The following is a 16,722-nucleotide window of genomic DNA, read 5'->3' as shown; positions in this document are numbered from 1 at the left end:
AAATGAATAAGGGGATGGGGGGGGGGTCAGCAGTTTGCATGGACCCCCACATCGATACCCCCACATACATTGCCCCCCCCCCCAACCTGCGAACCGCCCCCTCCCCCCCGGATTATGGCCGTAATCCCTCCCGGATTGAGGCCATGGTGCACTATGGGCACAGCGCCAGCGCTGGTTAATGGGATCGGGAGGTTTGGGTGTCAAAGAGATTGGGGGGTTGCAGCACCCCCATGTCCCCCCCCCCCCCCCACACACACACGCTTCAACCCCCAAATAGCCGCCCCCTTTGTCACTGCCCCCCCTTAAATAAAGAAACTGGGATTATTTATTTTTTTTTTTTTTTATGAAAAGCACGGTTCTATTGAAGGCAGGTGAGTATTTGGGAAGAGGGAGGAGTGGTTTATTTTTGGGGGGGGGGGCAGTTCACAACTCAGCCAGGGCCTTCAGGCTGCGCTCCTGGAAGAAGCGGTGGGGGGAGCGGCGGGGGGAGCTCCGGCTGAAGTAGGAGAGAACCGAGGGGGGGGCAGAGGGGTCCTGGGATGGGTCCTCATCGGCCCTGGGGGGGTACAGAAACATAAGGGGGGGGTTCTGCCGCATCCCCCAGCACTCCAACAATGTGATCCTCTCTTCCCATTCAGACCCCCCCGCATTGTATTGCATCCTTCAGCACCTCCCCCCCCCATCTCACAGTCTCTTCTTCCCATCCTGTATTCCACAGGACCCAAGACTCCCACAGACCCCCCCCATACCAAGTGACAGGACCCAACCCCAACCTGTACCAGGTAATAGGACCCCCCCAGCTCCCCCTTTCCCCCATACCAGGTGACAGGGACCCCCCCGTGCCGCAGCAGTTCCTGTGCTGTGCCCCAGCTGAACCGCACCAACCCTGGGAACCCAAACACGGGCTGCAGGTTCCTCCTCAGCCACTCCTTTGTTTTGGGGTCTGGGGAGTCAGAACGGGGGGGGGGTGAGGAGGGAAGTTAAAGGTTGCCATGACATTTCCCCCTCCCTTCCCCTTGTGACCCCCCCAGCTCCTACCATTGGGGTACCCCGAGCCATAATCACGGTCGATGTCATCCCCCAAATCCTCTGTGAAGTTCCAACACTTCACTGCACGGTCACGGGCAACCTGGGGGTGGGGGGGAGGAGGGTAGAGAAAAACTGGAGTGGGGCAAGTTGGGCTCCCTCAGGACTTCCCTCCCCCCCCACCCCCCCAAAAAAAAAAAAAAAAAAAAAAGAGCATCTGCTTCAGGTCTTGGGATCAGCAAAGGGGGAAGATACGGGGGAGTCAAAGTGCCAGGGAGAGTGTCAGAGTGGTGATGGTGTAGGGGGAGGAGGGGTCGCAGTGGGGGGATGGGGGGGTCGCAGTGGGGGGGGGTCACCTTGGCACAGATGCTGGCAGCGCTGACGATGGGGAAGAGAGCATCAGCTTTGGGGCGCACGGTGATCTCCAGCCCCGGGAATCGACCCCGCAGCTTTGCTTCATATTTCTCTGCTGGCCCCACTGTGTCCAGAAACACCTGGGGGGGGGGCATAGAGCGTGTACCCCACTCCCCCAAGAGCATCCCAGAGCCCCCAGTTCTCCCCAAACCCCCCCAGCATCACCCCAAAGACCTCCAAATCCCCACCCCCAAATCATCCCCCACTCTGCTCAGCCCCACTGAGGCATTTGGGGGGAAACAAAGTGGGGTCTTCACCCCCCCCAACACCCCCCCCACTCACCTCGGCCACCTGTACCCCATTATCCAGCACGTGCTGGATGAGTTCTGTGGCGGTGTCATGGGACAGCTCATTCAGGTTGTACTTTGACCTGGGGATTGGGGGGGGGTCACCTTCCAGCACCCCAAATTGGGGAGGGGGTGATGATGGGGCTTATAGAAGGTGGGACCCCAAAGAAGATAACGGGGTGGGGGTGGAGTATCCCAAGGGTGAGGGGAATTTGGGGGGGGGGGAAGGGGGGGCTCACCGCTGCTGCATGCAGGCTGAGATGTGCTGGGGGGGCAACACCTGCAGCGCCCACCCAAGCAGCCCCCCCGCCGCCTCCAGCAACCCAAAGCGCCGCTCACGCTCCGACTCCGAAAGCGTCTTCGAGTCTGAAGGGGCACAGTGGGGTGAAAGCCCCCCCCAAAGCCCCCCCTCCCTCCAGGATCCCCTAAATCCCTAAATCCCCCCCCTCCTACTTCAAGACCCCCCTCTCAAAAAGAAAACCAAACCTCCCCCTCCAGGCACCTTTATATCAGGTAACATGGATCCAGGACCCCTCCAGAACCCCCCTCCCCACCCTGAGTTCTCCCCATGCCCACAACCCCTCCCCTCCCCCATAATTCCACTGCCCCCCCCCCAGCTTCCCACCTGCCACCCCCAGCGCCTCCAGCTCCTGCAGCTGCTCCTTGGGGCAATAGCAGATCCCGTACACCATCGGGCCTGGGGGGGGAGGGAGGCACGGGGGTTGAAAACGGTGGGGGGGGGGTGAAGGAGACCCCCTTGAAACCCACCCCGTATTAAACCCCGATACAACAGAACAGCCGTCCCATATAAACTCATAGGACCCCCCCCATAAGAGCACCTTCGACACAAAACCCACCCCATATAAACTCCGATGTAACAGAACCCACCCCCATACAAACTCCGGGATAACGCAGCCCCCCATCCCCATACAAAGCCCCCACACCACAAAGAATGGGACCCTCGCCCCCCCCCATCCAACAACATAACGGGACTTCCCCATTCAAAACCTGCACCACGTGCAACTCCCCCCCAACCTCCTTTAACCCCCCCCCTCTCACCCAGCACCGGACCCCTCCCCGCCTCGTCCACCCCCAGCACGCAGGGGCAGCTGCGGCAAGAAGGGGGGACGGGGGAGGCGAAGAGACCCCCGCCCGCAGGGTCCCGCTCCAACGCTGCCAGCGCCATCGCGGGGGGCGTGGCCTCAGGGAGGAGGCGTGGCTTCCTGGAGGGGCGTGGCCCCGTGTAGGGGTGTGGCTTCGAGGAGGGGCGTGGTCTAACGGAAGGGGCGTGGCCTCGGAGGGTCGTTGCCGCGCAAAGCATTCTGAGAAACGTAGTCCATAGGGTCGGGGGCGAGGGTGGGGGGTCCTATAGCGCTGCCCGGAGTTGGGTGGGTGGGGATTTCCCATAGGACTGCCGGACCGACCGCGTTCACAAACATCTGCGGGTGGTGTCAGAACGCGGTCCCTCCTCCAGAGCCCTCCAATATCACCTCAGAACCCACCCCCCCCAAATTGCCCGACTCCCCCCCACCCGGCAATTCCCTAAAACCATCGCAGAACCCACCCCAGCACTCCCAAGAAGACCCCAGTTCCCTCTCCCCTACCCATCAACCCTGTGCCCACCCCCAGACCCGCTCAACCCCATAGGGGAAACTGAGAGCCCACCCCTCCCCCCTCCCCCCCCCCGAGACAAATGAACTCTGCGTCCTTCCTCCAGATCCCCAAAACACCCCTAGACTCCGGAAGCCCCCCCTCCCCCCCCAGCCGGGAAGTGTCCCCCCATGGGGCGGGCGGTGCCGGGCAGCACTGGGAAGAGGGGGAGGGGTTCCCGGAACGGCCCCCCGCCTGTCCATATATGGGCATGGCTGCGTCAGTGGGGAAAGCCCCGGCCCCGCCCCCTTCCGCTGACGTCATTACGCGGGGTTGGGGGGGGGAATCTCAAGGAATGGAGTCTGGGGGTTCCAGGAAGGAGACCGGGGGGGAGTAAACCCACCCACCACCCTCATAAGCATTCAGCACAGCACAATTAACTCAATTCTTATAGTTATTAAATTAATCCGTACAAACGTACAAAAAAAATATATATAACAATAAAATGCGTCCGGGAATTATAGGGCTTCTTCGCCCCGTTGGAGAGTGGGGGGGCTCCAGGCCCCCTTTGAGGTTGTCCCAGCCCCGGGGGAAGGGGCCCTGGTCCCGCAGGTCCCTTCTGGTCGGTCTTTTTGGCGAGGGGGGGCACATTTAAAGCCCCCACCTCCTATCCTTACAAGCTCCCTTCTGTGCTCGTCCCCGGGTGGGGGTCCCAAAACGTCCCACCAGAGCCGCCGTCGAGTGCAGAGGTCCCCTGAAGTCGCTGGAGGACCCCGGGGAGGGGAAAAGGAGAGTTCTTGTAAGTCCCATCTGGAGCCGTCGGAGGAATCCCCGTAAGTGCCAACCGGAGCCGCCGCCGGGGGGGGGAGTTTGGGGTCATCATCCCCAGAATTCCCATGCGAAGGGCGCCTCATGGAGGAGGGGGGGGTCTTCAAAACTCCCATCCGTTGCCGTCAGCGCGGCGGGGTCCGCATCGTGTGGAAGCACCCCCTCAAGTGCCATCTGGAGCCGCTGTGTGCGGGGGGGTCCCTTAGAAGACCCCTAAATAGTCTCATCAGGAGCCGCCGGGGCTCTATTTGATGGGGGGGTTTCCGTGCTCTCCGCGGGGTCCCTCACCCCGCAAGACCCCCCCCCACCTCCCTTTAGAAGCCGAGCGCGGCTCCGTGCGGCAGCGGGCATCCCGACCCCGCGTGGTCCCGCACGGAGCCCCGCAACCGCCGCACCTGAGCGCGCAGCCCGGCAGCCGCCGCCGCCAACGCGGCGTTCTGCGCCCGCAATCCCCGCACCCGCTGCTCCAACCGAGCGATCCGCTCCAGCTTCCGCCGCCGGCACCGACTCGCCGCCAACCGGTTCCTCAGCCGCCGTCTCTCCGCTTGAAGCCTTTCGGGAGACTCCGCCGCTTGGGGCTGCTCCGGTGATCCTTCCGTTGTGGGGACCGCTTGAAAGGACCCCCCCGGTGCCGCCATCCCCTGGGGGGGCTCCGGGAGGCTGACGTTGGGGGGTCCGGGGTGGTGCAGCTCATCCAGCGCCTGCGCGAAGCTCGTGGGGAAAGAGTCGCGTTCCGCCGTGGGGGGGTAGAAAAAAGTCCCCCCCCCTCCGGTGCCGCCGCCGCCACCGAAAAATCCGCCGTCGGTGCACGGTTTGAGCGCACGGAACGGTTCCGTGGGGGCCCAGCCCGCGGGCAGCATGCTGTAATCGGGCTCCGGGCGGCAGAAAGCGGCCGGGGAAGGCGGAGAACGGAAAAACGGAGGCTCCATCCGCGCGCACATGCGGCCGAACCGGCAGCGGAACCGCGCACGGAACCAGAACGGCGAACACAGAACCGAGAAGACGGCGACGGGAATCGAACCTGTAACCCACAGTCGCCGCGCCTTATACCCGCGCGGGGCGGAAGCGCGTCCCATTGGCTGCGCAGCCCGCTGGCCACGCCCATTTAGCGGGCGAAGACACGCCCACACGTCTGGTCACGCCCCCGAGTGGGAAAGGGGCGGGGCTTATGGGGGGATGGGGTGAGCGCTGTGGGGGGGGCAGGGGACACGCGTGGGGCTGAGCTTGTTGGGCAGAACTGGGGGGGCTGCAGGGTCCTCTCAACTCTGGTACATGGGATCCACATGGGATCTTCATGCACAGACATGGGGTTGACATGGGATCCATGGAGAACCAACATATATGTGCTCCGTAAGGACCTACATGTGATGTACACGGGAGCTACATGGGATCTGCATGGGAGCTACACGGGTTTCACATAGAATCCATGCAGAACCAACATGTATGTGCTCCGTAAGGACCTACATATGATGTACATGGGAGCTACACAGGATCTGCATGGGACCACATGGGAGCTACACGGGATCTGCATGGGAGCTACACGGGATCTGCATGGGACCACATGGAATCCACACAGATTTATGTGGGATTCCCATGGGCCCACCCAGAATCTGCATGGGAAATACCCCAGACCCACACGGGATCCTCATGGGATCCACATGGATCCATACAGCCTCACCCAGCCCAGACCCCCCCCCCCCCAGGGATGGGAGTCCCAGCGTTGGGGTGGGGCACGGACGGATGTGTGTTAACGAGAACATTAACGAGCAGTGTGTTAACGAACAACGTGTCTTGGCCTGCTGGGCAGCACCACCCCACAATGCATCTCCCATAGGGGCCCCATAGCACAGTGGGGCTTTCCAGGGAGGGGGGCGGCCATCGCTCCACCCCCCCACCTTCCCCCCAAGCCTGGATTTTAGGGGATTTTGGACCCGCCTGATTTTCCCTCCCCACTTCTCTTTCCCTATAAATAGGCCCTGAGTCAGCCCTGGCCGTGACCCCCCTCCTGAAAACACCACATAGGGGTGAGGGGGCTCCAAGCTGAGGGCACTGGTGCTGTGCCTGAGGGGTCCATGGGGGGAGTCAAGGGGTTCCCAGGGTGGTGGCGCGGGGGGGCTCGGAGCTCTGTTCCCTCCTCCTCCCCCCAACAGTTCTCACTTTATGTCAGCTCCAGCTGCCCCAACGGCCTCAACTGCCATCAGCTTTCGGTGCGGGGGGGGGGCGGGGGGAGTGAGGCTGGGAGGGAAGTGGGGGAACTGGGCCTGACTGGGAGGGGGGGGGGGGGGGGGGCTGAGAGATGGGGGGAGGAATTCCCAGCATGCCCTGAGGCAGAGACAGCAAAAATATGGGGGGGGGGAGCAATGGAACCGCAGTGATGGGGGGGGGGGGCACTGGGAGCACCGCAGCAATATATCGGGAGTACTGGGGGGGGCCTTCAGCCTTACTGGGAGAAACATCAGGATTATGCTGGGGGGGGTCCGACTCTGATCCACCCGCCCCCCAGGACCACCGCCCCCCCCCCCTCCCCCCCCTTGGGGGTCTCCAGGCCCCAAACGTCAGGAACCGGAAGTGCCGGGGGCTGCGTTGCCATGGTGACACCACCTCCCCTCCCTTCCCCCACCGCGGTGGTGACGCACCCCGAGTCGCCGGGTTCATCGCTGACGTCATCGGGGCGGCGCAGCCAATCCCGTGCCGCGGGGGAAAAGGCGCGGCGGCCGGGGCTGAGCCCCCCCCTCACGAGGCCACGCCCTCTTCCAAGATGGAGGCGTGGGCGGAGCCGGCAGGTGGGGCCGCTCTGGTAGCGCCTCAGTGGTCCAGAAGGTCCCACAAAGGGGGCGTGGTCTGCAGGTGCGGCCGCTCTGGGCGCGGCTCGGTGACCCTGGCGGACCGGCGGCCACCATGGCGGCGGGGTCGGAGTGCTGCGGGCCTTTGCTCCCTTGGGTAAGGGGGGGCCGAGACTCCCCCCGCCACGACCCCTTCCCGGGGCTGTGTTACCCCTCGTGGTGACCTTTGACCCTCCCGCTATCCGGGCTCTGTGACTTCCTTTGGGACCCCCTCAGCACATGGACCCCCCCTTTTATTCCCTGTGCCCCCCCTTGCCCTGGATCCTTCCAGCAGTGCTGATTGGGCTCTGTATTATTTGGGGGGAGGGGGGGACTGAGCCTTGGGGGGGGCATTGGGACCCCCATTTTGGGGGAGGGAGGAATTAGTTCCCCATTATTAAGGGATCCCCCAATTATGAAGTTTCCCAACTATGCTGGGGTGGTTTGGTTTCTTTTTTTTGGGGGGGGTGTGATGCCAACCCTCCCATGTGCCCCCCCCCACAGCTGCAGACCTTTGACCCCCCCTCGCCCTGCACCTCCCCCCAGGACCTCACCACTGGGGTGACCCTGGCTCATGTCCTGCACTGCATGTGAGTAACTGGGGGGTGGGCACAGTGGGGCAACGCCATTCCGCCCTGGAAGGGGGGTGGGTCTGAATTTGTGTCCTCCCCCCACCCCCCCTTTTCCCAGCGACTCCTTGTGGTTCAATGAGACATGGCTGGGCCGCATCCAGAGTGGCACTGAGGACAACTGGAGGCTGAAGGTGGAGGGGGGGATGTTATTTGGGGAAGGGGGCATGGCATGGGGGGGGACGGAAGAAGGCATGGAGGGACCTTAGGTCTACCTAGGGGAGGGGGGGGGTGAGGATGGTGCTGGGGGAGGGAACTGTGGGAGGGTGGGTTTGAGGGGGGCAGTGAGGGTCTGTTGATTGGGGAGATCTAATTATGGGGGTGTTAATTTGGGGGGGCTTATAATGGAGTTTCTGACTGTTTTGGGGGGAGTTAATTATTATAAATAGGACCCCCAGTTGATTTAGTGGGAGGGGGTGGTAAATGATAGGACCCTGGGGTATTGTGTGTGGGGGGGGGGAGGGAGGAGAAAGGGGTAATTAATTATAGGACTAATAGTTTGGGGGAGGGTAATTGTGGGGCTCCCAGCCGGAGGAGGTTGTGTTGGGGAGGGCTATTTTAAAGGACCTCATGAATTGTATTTTGGAGGACTTAATCTGGGGAAGGGTTTTGAGGGTGAGGGTCTCATTTGGGGGTGCCTGGGAGGGGGGGTGAAACATTTTTTTTTTTTTGCCCACCAGGCAAGCAACTTGCAGAAGGTGCTACAGAGCGTACTGGAATACTGGCAGGATGTGAGTGTGGGAAGCTGTGGTTTTGGGGTGGGGGGTTCCCCGGTGGGATGGGAAGGGGGTGAGGGGGGCTCTCATCCTTGGGTCTGACCCATCTGTACCTCCCCCCTCCCCCCACAGGTGCTGGGCCAGGCGGTGGCAGAGCATCACATCCCTGATGTGGTCCTGGCAGCCCAATGTGCCGACCCAGAGCAACTGGGCAAATTGGTGCGACTGGTGCTGGGCTGTGCTGTCAGCTGTGAGAGAAGGGAAGGTGTGTGTGGGGGGGGGGAGGGGGTGCTGAACACCCCAAAATGTCCCACCCCCCTCCCCTTGCACTTCATAACCTATCCGTGCCCCCCCCCAAAAAAACCACAGAGCACATCCAACGCATCATGACCCTGGATGAGGCGGTGCAGCATGGAGTGATGACAGCCATCCAGGAGGTGTGGGGTTGGGAGGGGGGCTCAGGGTGGGTTTGGGGGTGTTGGGGATGCCCTGAGGGTGCTCCCCCTCCCCCTTCAACTCTGATTATTTATAATTTGGTTTGCAGCTTTTGGATAAAGAACCCCTGGAGGCGATGATGGTGGAGACGTATGAGAGCTTTGATGCTCAGGTGGGAGGGCTGGGGGGGGCAGATGTGGGGGGTTTGGGGTGGATGGATATAGGACAGTACCTTGCAAAGGGGATGGGTCAGGTTGGTGGCTTTCAGGACAGAACTTGGGGGAGGGGTGGAGGCAGTTTTGGGATATCGAAATGACCCCCCCCAGCACTGACAGCTCCTTTTTGCCTCCCCCCACAGTCACGGCGCTACTACTTCCTAAGTGAGGAACCCGAGGATGCTGTGGGGCCACAGCAGCGCTGCCTGGAGCTGGAGCAGCAGGTGGGTCCTAAAGCCTGAGAAGCCCCCCCCTCTGTTCTGGAGTTGAGCATAGAACAGCCAAAGGGCTGGTATGAGAAGCTGGATTCTCTGCTGTCTCGTATGAGGGTTGAGCAGAAGCCCTATGAGTGCGGCTTGGAGGGGGTCCTGGGGGTCCCACGCTCTGAATGCTGCTGATGTGAGGCAGGTGGCAGCGCTGCTGGAGGAGAAGGGCAGCCTGGCTGAGGAGAACAGAGCGCTGCGGGAGGAGAAAGCCCAGCTGGAAGCTGACGCTGCGGGTGCTGCATCCAAGAAGCTGCAGCTGCTGCAGGCGCAGGTGGAAGAGCTACAGGAGGAAAACTACCGGTGGGTTTCCAGATGCCAGGCGTGGGGGGGGTCCACAGGGACCCCACCGGACACCGATTTTTATGACGTCTGCAGGTTGGAGAGCGGGAAGGAGGAGCTGCGGGCGCGCTGCAGCCGCTTGGAGCAGGAGGCGCGGGGGCTGCAGGCGCGGGCGGAGGAGCTCAGCAGCCTGGCTGGGGAGGCTCGGGTGCTGCGGGATGAGATGGACGCGCTCAGGTGCACGGGGATGGGCTGACGTTTGGGTGCCGCGCACTGCTGTGCCCCAATCTGATGCCCTGCTGCGTCCCTCTCCTCACCCGGTAGGGCGTCCTCTGCCCGTGCGGGACGGCTGGAGGCGGCGGTGGAGGCGTACCGGGGCCGGGCAGCGGCGGCCGGGGCTCTGCGGCGCTGGGTGCGGGCGCTGGAGGAGCGACACGCCGGGCAGATGCGCCGGGCCAACGCGTTGCAACTGCAGCTGGGCAGGGCGCAGGCGGGCAGGGCGCAGCTGGAGGCGGCACGGCGGCAGGTGGGCGGGGCTTGAGGAGAGGGGCGGGGCTTACGGCGGTGGGCGGGGCTTGTGGAGGAGCGGGGCTACATGTAATGAGAAGTAATAGAGTGGGCGGGGCTTCGGGCAGAGCTAAGAAGGGATGGCTGTGGGTCTGGGGGCGTGGCTACAGGGCTGGGGGCGGAGTCAGGGGTGCTAATCTGTGTGTGATTGGGGGTGTGGCCTCGGCAGAGGCGGGGCCAGGTGAGAAGTAGGCGGGGCCCGCGCTTTGTGGGCGTGGTCAGGACGAGCCCCACCCACAGGTGGAGGAGCTGAGCGGGCAGCAGGCGGCGGCGGCCCTGCAGGCAGAGCGCTGGCAGAAGGAATGCCGCAGCCTGCAGGAGCGGTTTGAGGCACTGAGCCAGGAGAGGGAGGTGAGACCCCCCCCCCCAGGACCCCTCCCCACAGACACACACACATTCCCTCTTATCTCCTGCTGATCCCTCTTCCTCCTTTCGCCCCTCAGCGGCTGCTGGAGGAGCGCGATGCTCTGCGCGAGGCCAACGAGGAGCTGCGCTGTGCTCAGGTGCAGCAGAGCTGCTTGCAGCAGGCAGGTGAGCGGGGGTCCCAAGAAGGAGGGGGGGGGCACAGACCCCATAAGGGTCACTGGGATTTTTCTTCTGGGGGTGGGCGTTTTTCTGCCTGTTCCTTCTTCTGGAGGGTGTTGCCGCCATAGTGGCAGTGACAGCGATGCCAGGAACCCTTCTGGGGGTGCCACGTTGTCCCCCCTCACTCAAATTAAACCTGTATTTCTCCTCTTTAGATGCGGTGCTGGATAGGAGTGCCGCCCTAGCAGGAAACCTGGCGGCTGAAATCCTCCCTGCTGAGCTCAGGTGGGTGCCTGGAGGGGGTCCTCAAGCCTCAGAGCTGCCCTGCCTGCCCTTACCACCCCCTGCCCCCCACCCTTTGCCCCCCTGCCACCCCCCAGGGAGACAGTGGCACGGCTGCAGCAGGAGAACCAGCGGCTGCAGGCCCAGGAGGCAGCACTACGGCTGCAGCGGGACCGGCTGCAGCAGCAGCTCCGCAACATTGATAGGTATGGGGGAAACAGAGAGGAGTCCTTATTGGGGGCCCCCCCTCCCCGTGTCCCCATCTCTTTGAGGCCCCCCCCTCCCTTCCCCATATCCACAGGTTGGAGGCTGTGAGGGCAGCGGGGCTGCAAAGGGACCCCAACAAAGAGGTGAGCAGAGTGGGGCTGGGGGTCACCCTCCCCCCATGTTGATAAAAGAGATGGGTGTCTTTGGGCCCCCCTTTTATCCCCCTAGGTCTCTAGGTGTGGAGGGGGGGCATTCAGAGCTGCCCCCCTCTTTGGGAATGCCTTATATTGGGGTTATATAGGTGGGACTGACATTGTTGCTCCCCCCTTCCCCCCCCAAGGTCACACGGGTGCTGGAGTCCCCCCACACTGCTCCTGTCCTGCGCGCCCTCAGGAACCAACTGCAGGAGAAGGATGCTCTAATCCGGCACCTGGAGGTGAGGGGGGGGCTCAGGGAGGGGGGACTGGGGGGGGACAGAACTCTGCTCACCCCCCCTCCCTTCACCCACCCTCATGGTTGCCCACCCAGAATGACTACGAGCGGAGCCGGGCGCAGCAGGAGCGCGAGGAGCGGCTGTTGGTCACGGCGTGGTACAACATGGTATGGAGGGGGGGGGAAGTAGAGACAATGGGGGGCAAATAGAGAGGGTGGAGGGGAAATACAGAGAGTGGGGGGCAAGAATACCCCCCTGGGAGGGTCAAATACACATTGTGGGGGCGTTCCCACACTTATCTCATGTCTCCCACCCCCTTCAGGGTTTGGCATTGCAGCAGCAGACACGTGAGGAGGGGGCCCTGGGGACCCCTCCCGGAAGTGGCCCTCACTCATTCCTGGCCCAGCAGCGTTTGGCCACGGCTGCTCGCCGTGCACGGCCCCCCCACGGCCGCCCCCCCAACCGTTGACCCCACAGGCTCATCATTTGGGGGAGTCACTTGGGGCTGCCCCCTCACCCAAGCTGGGCTGGACCCATTTGTGACACTACTGATCTGCCCCCTTCCTCTTTGGGGGGGGCTCTGCGCCCCTCTTTGGCAGAGGGGGCTTTTAGCACTTCTATTTTTGTACCCTTTCTCCCCCGGGGAAGGGGATCTCCCCACCCCCCTCCCCAATACCTCTTTTTCAATAAAGCCATGAGCTCAGAGTTCTCGGGCTCATTTCTTTTAAGGGATTACCTGGCAGTTCATAACGTTGAGCCCCAGCTTGGTGGAGGAGGGAGGGGAGGGGGGGGGTCAGCATTTTGGGCCCCTCCCACCTACACCATCTCATCTGTGGGGCGCAGGTCCCAGCTGTGGGGTGACTCCCCTGTGACGCTTCCCAGCAGCACAGCTGTGTCCCCCCCCAGGCTGTCCCCATCTCCTTCAGTGGGTGCCCCTGGGGGGGGCTCAGCCCCGTGCCCCCCTTCACAGCCAGCACTGTTCTTGTGGCGTAGGAGGGAGAAGTGGCAGCTGAAGGTGGCCATAGGGGGGTGTGGGGGGGGCTCAGAGGTCTCCCCGATATCCTCCAGTGGTTGAAACTGCATCTCCTCCTTTGCCAACCTGTTGGGAGGTGGGAGCACCTTGAAATGCACTGCAGCCTTCAGGGAACCCCCCCCAGCCTGGGGTGTGGGGGCTGCAGGAGATTTTGGGCTCCGTGTTGAGGTGGGGGGGTTCCCATGGAGTGCTGGGGGGGGGCTCAAGGTTTATTGGGTGGTCTCTACTTTTGGGGTCTGGGGTTGGGATGGAGGTTTATTTGGGATCTCTGGTCTTGGGATCCCTGGGGGGGCTGTTCAGGGTCCTAGGGGGTCACTGAGGTTTATTTTGGAGGTGATCTCGGGGTTCTTGGGGGGGTCCTGGAGGAGTTGAGGTTTAATATGGGGTTTCTCATCTTGAGGTCAGGGTGGGGATTCCTCAGAGTGGGCTTGAGCTTTCTTTTGGGGGCTGTGGGTTGGATGGGGGTCAGTGTGAAGGATTCTTTAGGTGGGGTTGCTGGGGGGAGGGGACCCCACTCACGTCACATCGAAGGCAGACCCACGGAAGTTGGGCAGGCGCAGCTGGGCGGCGGTGGCCGCCGTGTAGGGTGCACGGGGGCTGGCACTGTCCCAGTAACGATCCCTCTCCAGCGTTGGGACGTCCCCATAGAGCTCATCCACAGCCAGCATGGACACCTGCGGGCACTGCCGTCCCCATCTGCCCCCAACACCCCCCCCAAAGCCCCCCAGCCCATACCTGGAAGTTACGGTCGATGAGTGTGTTGGTCTCGAAGTCGTCGTCGTCCTCCCCAAAGGGGTTGATGAGCTGCTCGGCCACCTGCAGCAGTGACAACCCATGGCTGTGCTGTCACCCCCCATGCTGTCACCCCCCCCCCGTGCTGTCACCCACCTTAAGCCACCCCACGTAGAAGAAGAACTGCAGGAGGGTGAAGACAGGCAGCCCCAGGTCCAGCTCGTGGCCCGCGTAGCCCTGGGCCGGGTCCAGGAACTGCCGCCCGATCAGACAGGTGGCAAAGAAGGCGTAGACTGCGATGGTCACCACCTGCAGGGTCAGCACTGCCCACATCACACCTCGTACTGCCATCCCTGCGCCCCTTTGTGGCCCCTCCGTCCCCATCCAGGTCCTCACATCCCCTCATCACTCCATGGGACAACCTCAGGTTCTGGCTGTGTCTGTGTATCCCCATACCCCCATCCATGACCCTCCGTGTCCCCATTCCTGCATCCTTTTGTGTCTCTTTGTGGTCCCTCCATCCCCATCCATGTCCTCACATCCCCTCATCACTCCATGGGACAACCTTAGGTTCTGGCTGTGTCCCCATACCCCCATCCGTGTCCCTCCCCATCCCCGTGTCCCTTTGTGGCCCCTCCATCCCCATCCAGGTCCTCACATCCCCTCATCCCTCCATGGGACAACCTCAGGTCCTGCCCGCGTCTCTGTGTCACCATACCCCTATCTGTGACCCTCCACATCCCCATCCCTGTGTCCCCATGCCCCCATCCCCATCCCAATGTCCCCACATCCCCACCTGTGTGTACACCAGGGGGACGCTGATCCAGTCGTAGTGGAAGAGGAGGCTGCAGTTGGCCCGAAATCGGTTCAGCTCCTGAAAAGGAGACACAGAACGGAAGGTTTGGGGTGGGGGTGAAGGGGGGGTCCTTTGTGGGGTCGGGTGTGTGTGTGGGGGTCTCACCTCCATCAGCAGCTTTAGGGTGCAGTCATCACGTACCCTCCCCTCGCGCCGTGCCTGCCCCGCCAGCGCCCCAAACCACACGCAGGGCACCCAAAATTTGTTGTAGGGCGAGCGCAGCGCATCCAGCCGACGCCGCTCCTCCCGTGTCAGAAATCCTACAGGGACAGACCCCAGTGATGAGACCACCCCCATAACGAGACCACCCCCATAACGAGACCACCCCCATGATGTCTTCCTCTCCATGATGACGACCACAGCGATGTCACTCCCATGATGTCACCCCCATGATGCCACCCCTATGACGATGTCACTCCATGACAATCTCACCCCCCCCCCCAAGATGTTGCCTCCCCAGGTGACCCCCAATATCACCTCTCCACAATCCTACCCCCATAACATCACCCCCATGATGACGTCACCCCCGTAACATCGCTGCCCCCCATCCCACCCCCAAGATGCCACCCCTATGGCACTGCCACCCCTACATCACTCCCCCCCACCCCATCCCCACAATATCCCATCCCCACGACCCCACCCCCAAAAGATGCCCCCCCCCCCCCCATGGAACTGCCGCCCCATAACATCACTCCTCCCCATCCCACCCCTACAATCCCGCCCCCTTTTGCCCCTCACCCGCCTCCACGAGGTGGTCGGTGGTGGGGAATCTCTTATAGACAGCCGTGCTGACGGCTCGGAGGACCAACAGAGCCGCCAGGCTGCCGTAACGCATCAAAGTTCGGCGCAGGATACGGCCCCGAGCATCCGCTCCGTGCACTCCGCATCCCACAGCCAACATCAACCCGTCCGGAGCCGGGACGCTGCGGAACTGCCCCCACCAGCGCTCCAACACCACCGCCACGTAGAAACCTATGGGAGGGGATGGGGGGTGGGCGTTGGGAATACAGGGATGGGACGCTGGGAGTAATGGGAGGGAGAAGGAAGGCTGGGAAGGGGGTTGTGGGGGTGATGTGATGGAGTGCTGGGAGGGAATAGGGCGCTGGGAGCACTGGGGGGGACTGGGAGCACTGGGAATGGGAACTGGGAATACTGGGGGGGTTCTGACCGAGCACGAAGGCAACAGGGATGAGCTCTGCAGAACGGTCACAGTACAGAACCAGCTTCTCAAAGAGGCGCCGCTGTGGCTCCGACAGCAGAAACCTGAAGGGGGGGTGGGGGGGAGATGAATGTGGCACCACTGCCCCCCCATATCCTCCCATGTCCCCCAGATGTCCCCATATCCTCATGTCCCACTGGCAGGCCACACTCAGCCTCATGTTCCCACATCCCCATAGTGTCCCCATATCCCACCAGTAGGCCTTGCTCAGCCCCACATTCCCATGCCCATAATGTCCCCATGTCCCCATATGTCCCCATATCCCGATATCCTCCCCGTAGGCCATGCTCAGCCCCACATCCCCATGTCCCCATATGTCCCCCTGTCCCCATATCCCACCGGTAGGCCATGCTCAGCCCCAGATAGGCCCCCAGGAAGAGCAGCACTTCTCTGTACAGCAGTTTATAGATGCTCCCACGCCACAGCAGCAGCAGCTGTGAGAAGCCCCCAAAGCGTGCAGTGGCCACCCGTGCTGTGTACGTCACCGTCATTGTCCTGGGGACAGAACGGGGACCACGGGGACCCCAGGGGACACCGTGAGCCTTGGGACATCCACGCGGCACTCCAGGGATGCTGAAGCTTTGGGGACAGTGAAATTTGGGATGGCCAGATCCCAAAATGGGGACTTGGGAGTCATGGGGAGGTTGAAACCGTGTGGGCAGTGAAGCCCTCGGGATGGCGACCTTGGGGACATTAAATGAGGGCAGTGTGGACAGCAGAACCGTGGGGACATTGAAACCTGGGGACAGCAGAATCTTGAGGACGTCAAAACCAGGGGACAGCAGAATCTTGGGGACATTGAAATCTGGGGACAGAGGAACCTTGGGGACACGAAAACAGGACATGGGGGAACCAAACCCCATGGCAAAATGGGGACACCAAAATCCTAGGGATGACAACACCTGAAGGACACACTTTAGGACCTGAGCACCCCAAAGCCACCCCAGCATGTTGCCCCCCCCAGCCTCCCCATATCCCCCCGTCCCTGCGCTCCCGGTGTCCCCACTCACCCCAGGACAGCTGAGCCAGGAGTGGCTGCCACCACTGCTCTGGGGCCACGTCCCCATCCCAGGGCCCTAAATACCACAGCCAGCGGGGTTGGCCCTGCCCTGGGGTGGGGGTGGGCTGTCCCCTCCCCGGAGGGGGGTGGGGGTGGTAGCGCCTGTCCCCGTGGCCAACTCTGTGAGGTCGCAGGGACAGATCCCAGCGGGATGGGGACATGAGGACAACAGGGACACCCCCCTGTGCCTCGTTAATCCGTGCTGATTAATGAGGGTCCCTGCGTCCCTTGGGCCAGGAGCCAGCAGTTGTTGACGTCACCCCACCCCCCATGCCCCCCTCCTGATTCCAAAACCCTCAGA

General features: G+C 62.6%; 3 protein-coding genes across 5 annotated transcripts; 1 reads left to right on the top strand and 2 right to left on the bottom strand.

The window, feature by feature from the left end:
* Positions 1–340: 340 nt before the first annotated feature.
* RNASEH2A (ribonuclease H2 subunit A) lies at positions 341–3,229 on the bottom strand. 2 transcript variants are annotated; one of them, XM_090128635.1, is made up of 8 exons: positions 2,787–2,962; positions 2,353–2,424; positions 1,967–2,093; positions 1,723–1,810; positions 1,383–1,520; positions 1,039–1,129; positions 820–943; positions 341–556 (listed from the first exon to the last, which is right to left on the bottom strand). In XM_090128635.1, exons 1-8 carry the CDS (start codon positions 2,911–2,913, stop codon positions 424–426), a joined length of 900 nt encoding a protein of 299 aa, XP_089984761.1. In that variant the 5' UTR covers positions 2,914–2,962; the 3' UTR covers positions 341–423. The 2 variants fall into 2 exon arrangements, with proteins under 2 accessions (XP_089984761.1, XP_089984762.1); XM_090128636.1 differs by lacking the exon at positions 1,383–1,520 and having other exon boundaries at positions 2,787–3,229.
* Positions 3,230–6,910: 3,681 nt separating this feature from the next.
* On the top strand, positions 6,911–11,990 carry HOOK2 (hook microtubule tethering protein 2). The gene is made up of 19 exons (XM_031614173.2): positions 6,911–7,085; positions 7,472–7,557; positions 7,658–7,730; positions 8,277–8,327; positions 8,445–8,577; positions 8,682–8,749; positions 8,857–8,919; positions 9,106–9,186; positions 9,371–9,528; positions 9,604–9,744; positions 9,832–10,033; positions 10,315–10,425; positions 10,518–10,605; positions 10,815–10,884; positions 10,980–11,087; positions 11,183–11,231; positions 11,429–11,524; positions 11,617–11,688; positions 11,844–11,990. The coding sequence occupies exons 1-19, from the start codon at positions 7,044–7,046 to the stop codon at positions 11,988–11,990; spliced, it is 1,839 nt and encodes a 612-aa protein (XP_031470033.1). The 5' UTR covers positions 6,911–7,043.
* On the bottom strand, positions 11,641–15,852 carry BEST2 (bestrophin 2). Of its 2 annotated transcripts, none has more exons than XM_031614175.2 (9): positions 15,701–15,852; positions 15,311–15,405; positions 14,881–15,114; positions 14,248–14,402; positions 14,083–14,160; positions 13,443–13,595; positions 13,290–13,370; positions 13,074–13,228; positions 11,641–12,620 (listed from the first exon to the last, which is right to left on the bottom strand). In XM_031614175.2, exons 1-9 carry the CDS (start codon positions 15,850–15,852, stop codon positions 12,338–12,340), a joined length of 1,386 nt encoding a protein of 461 aa, XP_031470035.1. In that variant the 3' UTR covers positions 11,641–12,337. The 2 variants fall into 2 exon arrangements, with proteins under 2 accessions (XP_031470035.1, XP_089984905.1); XM_090128779.1 differs by having other exon boundaries at positions 13,290–13,358.
* Between the last annotated feature and the right edge of the window lie 870 nt (positions 15,853–16,722).

This window comes from Phasianus colchicus, chromosome 34, assembly GCF_987193195.1.
Source record: "Phasianus colchicus chromosome 34, bPhaCol1.hap1.1, whole genome shotgun sequence".
Taxonomy (NCBI): Eukaryota; Metazoa; Chordata; class Aves; order Galliformes; family Phasianidae; genus Phasianus; species Phasianus colchicus.
This window is presented reverse-complemented; position numbering and strand designations above follow the sequence as displayed.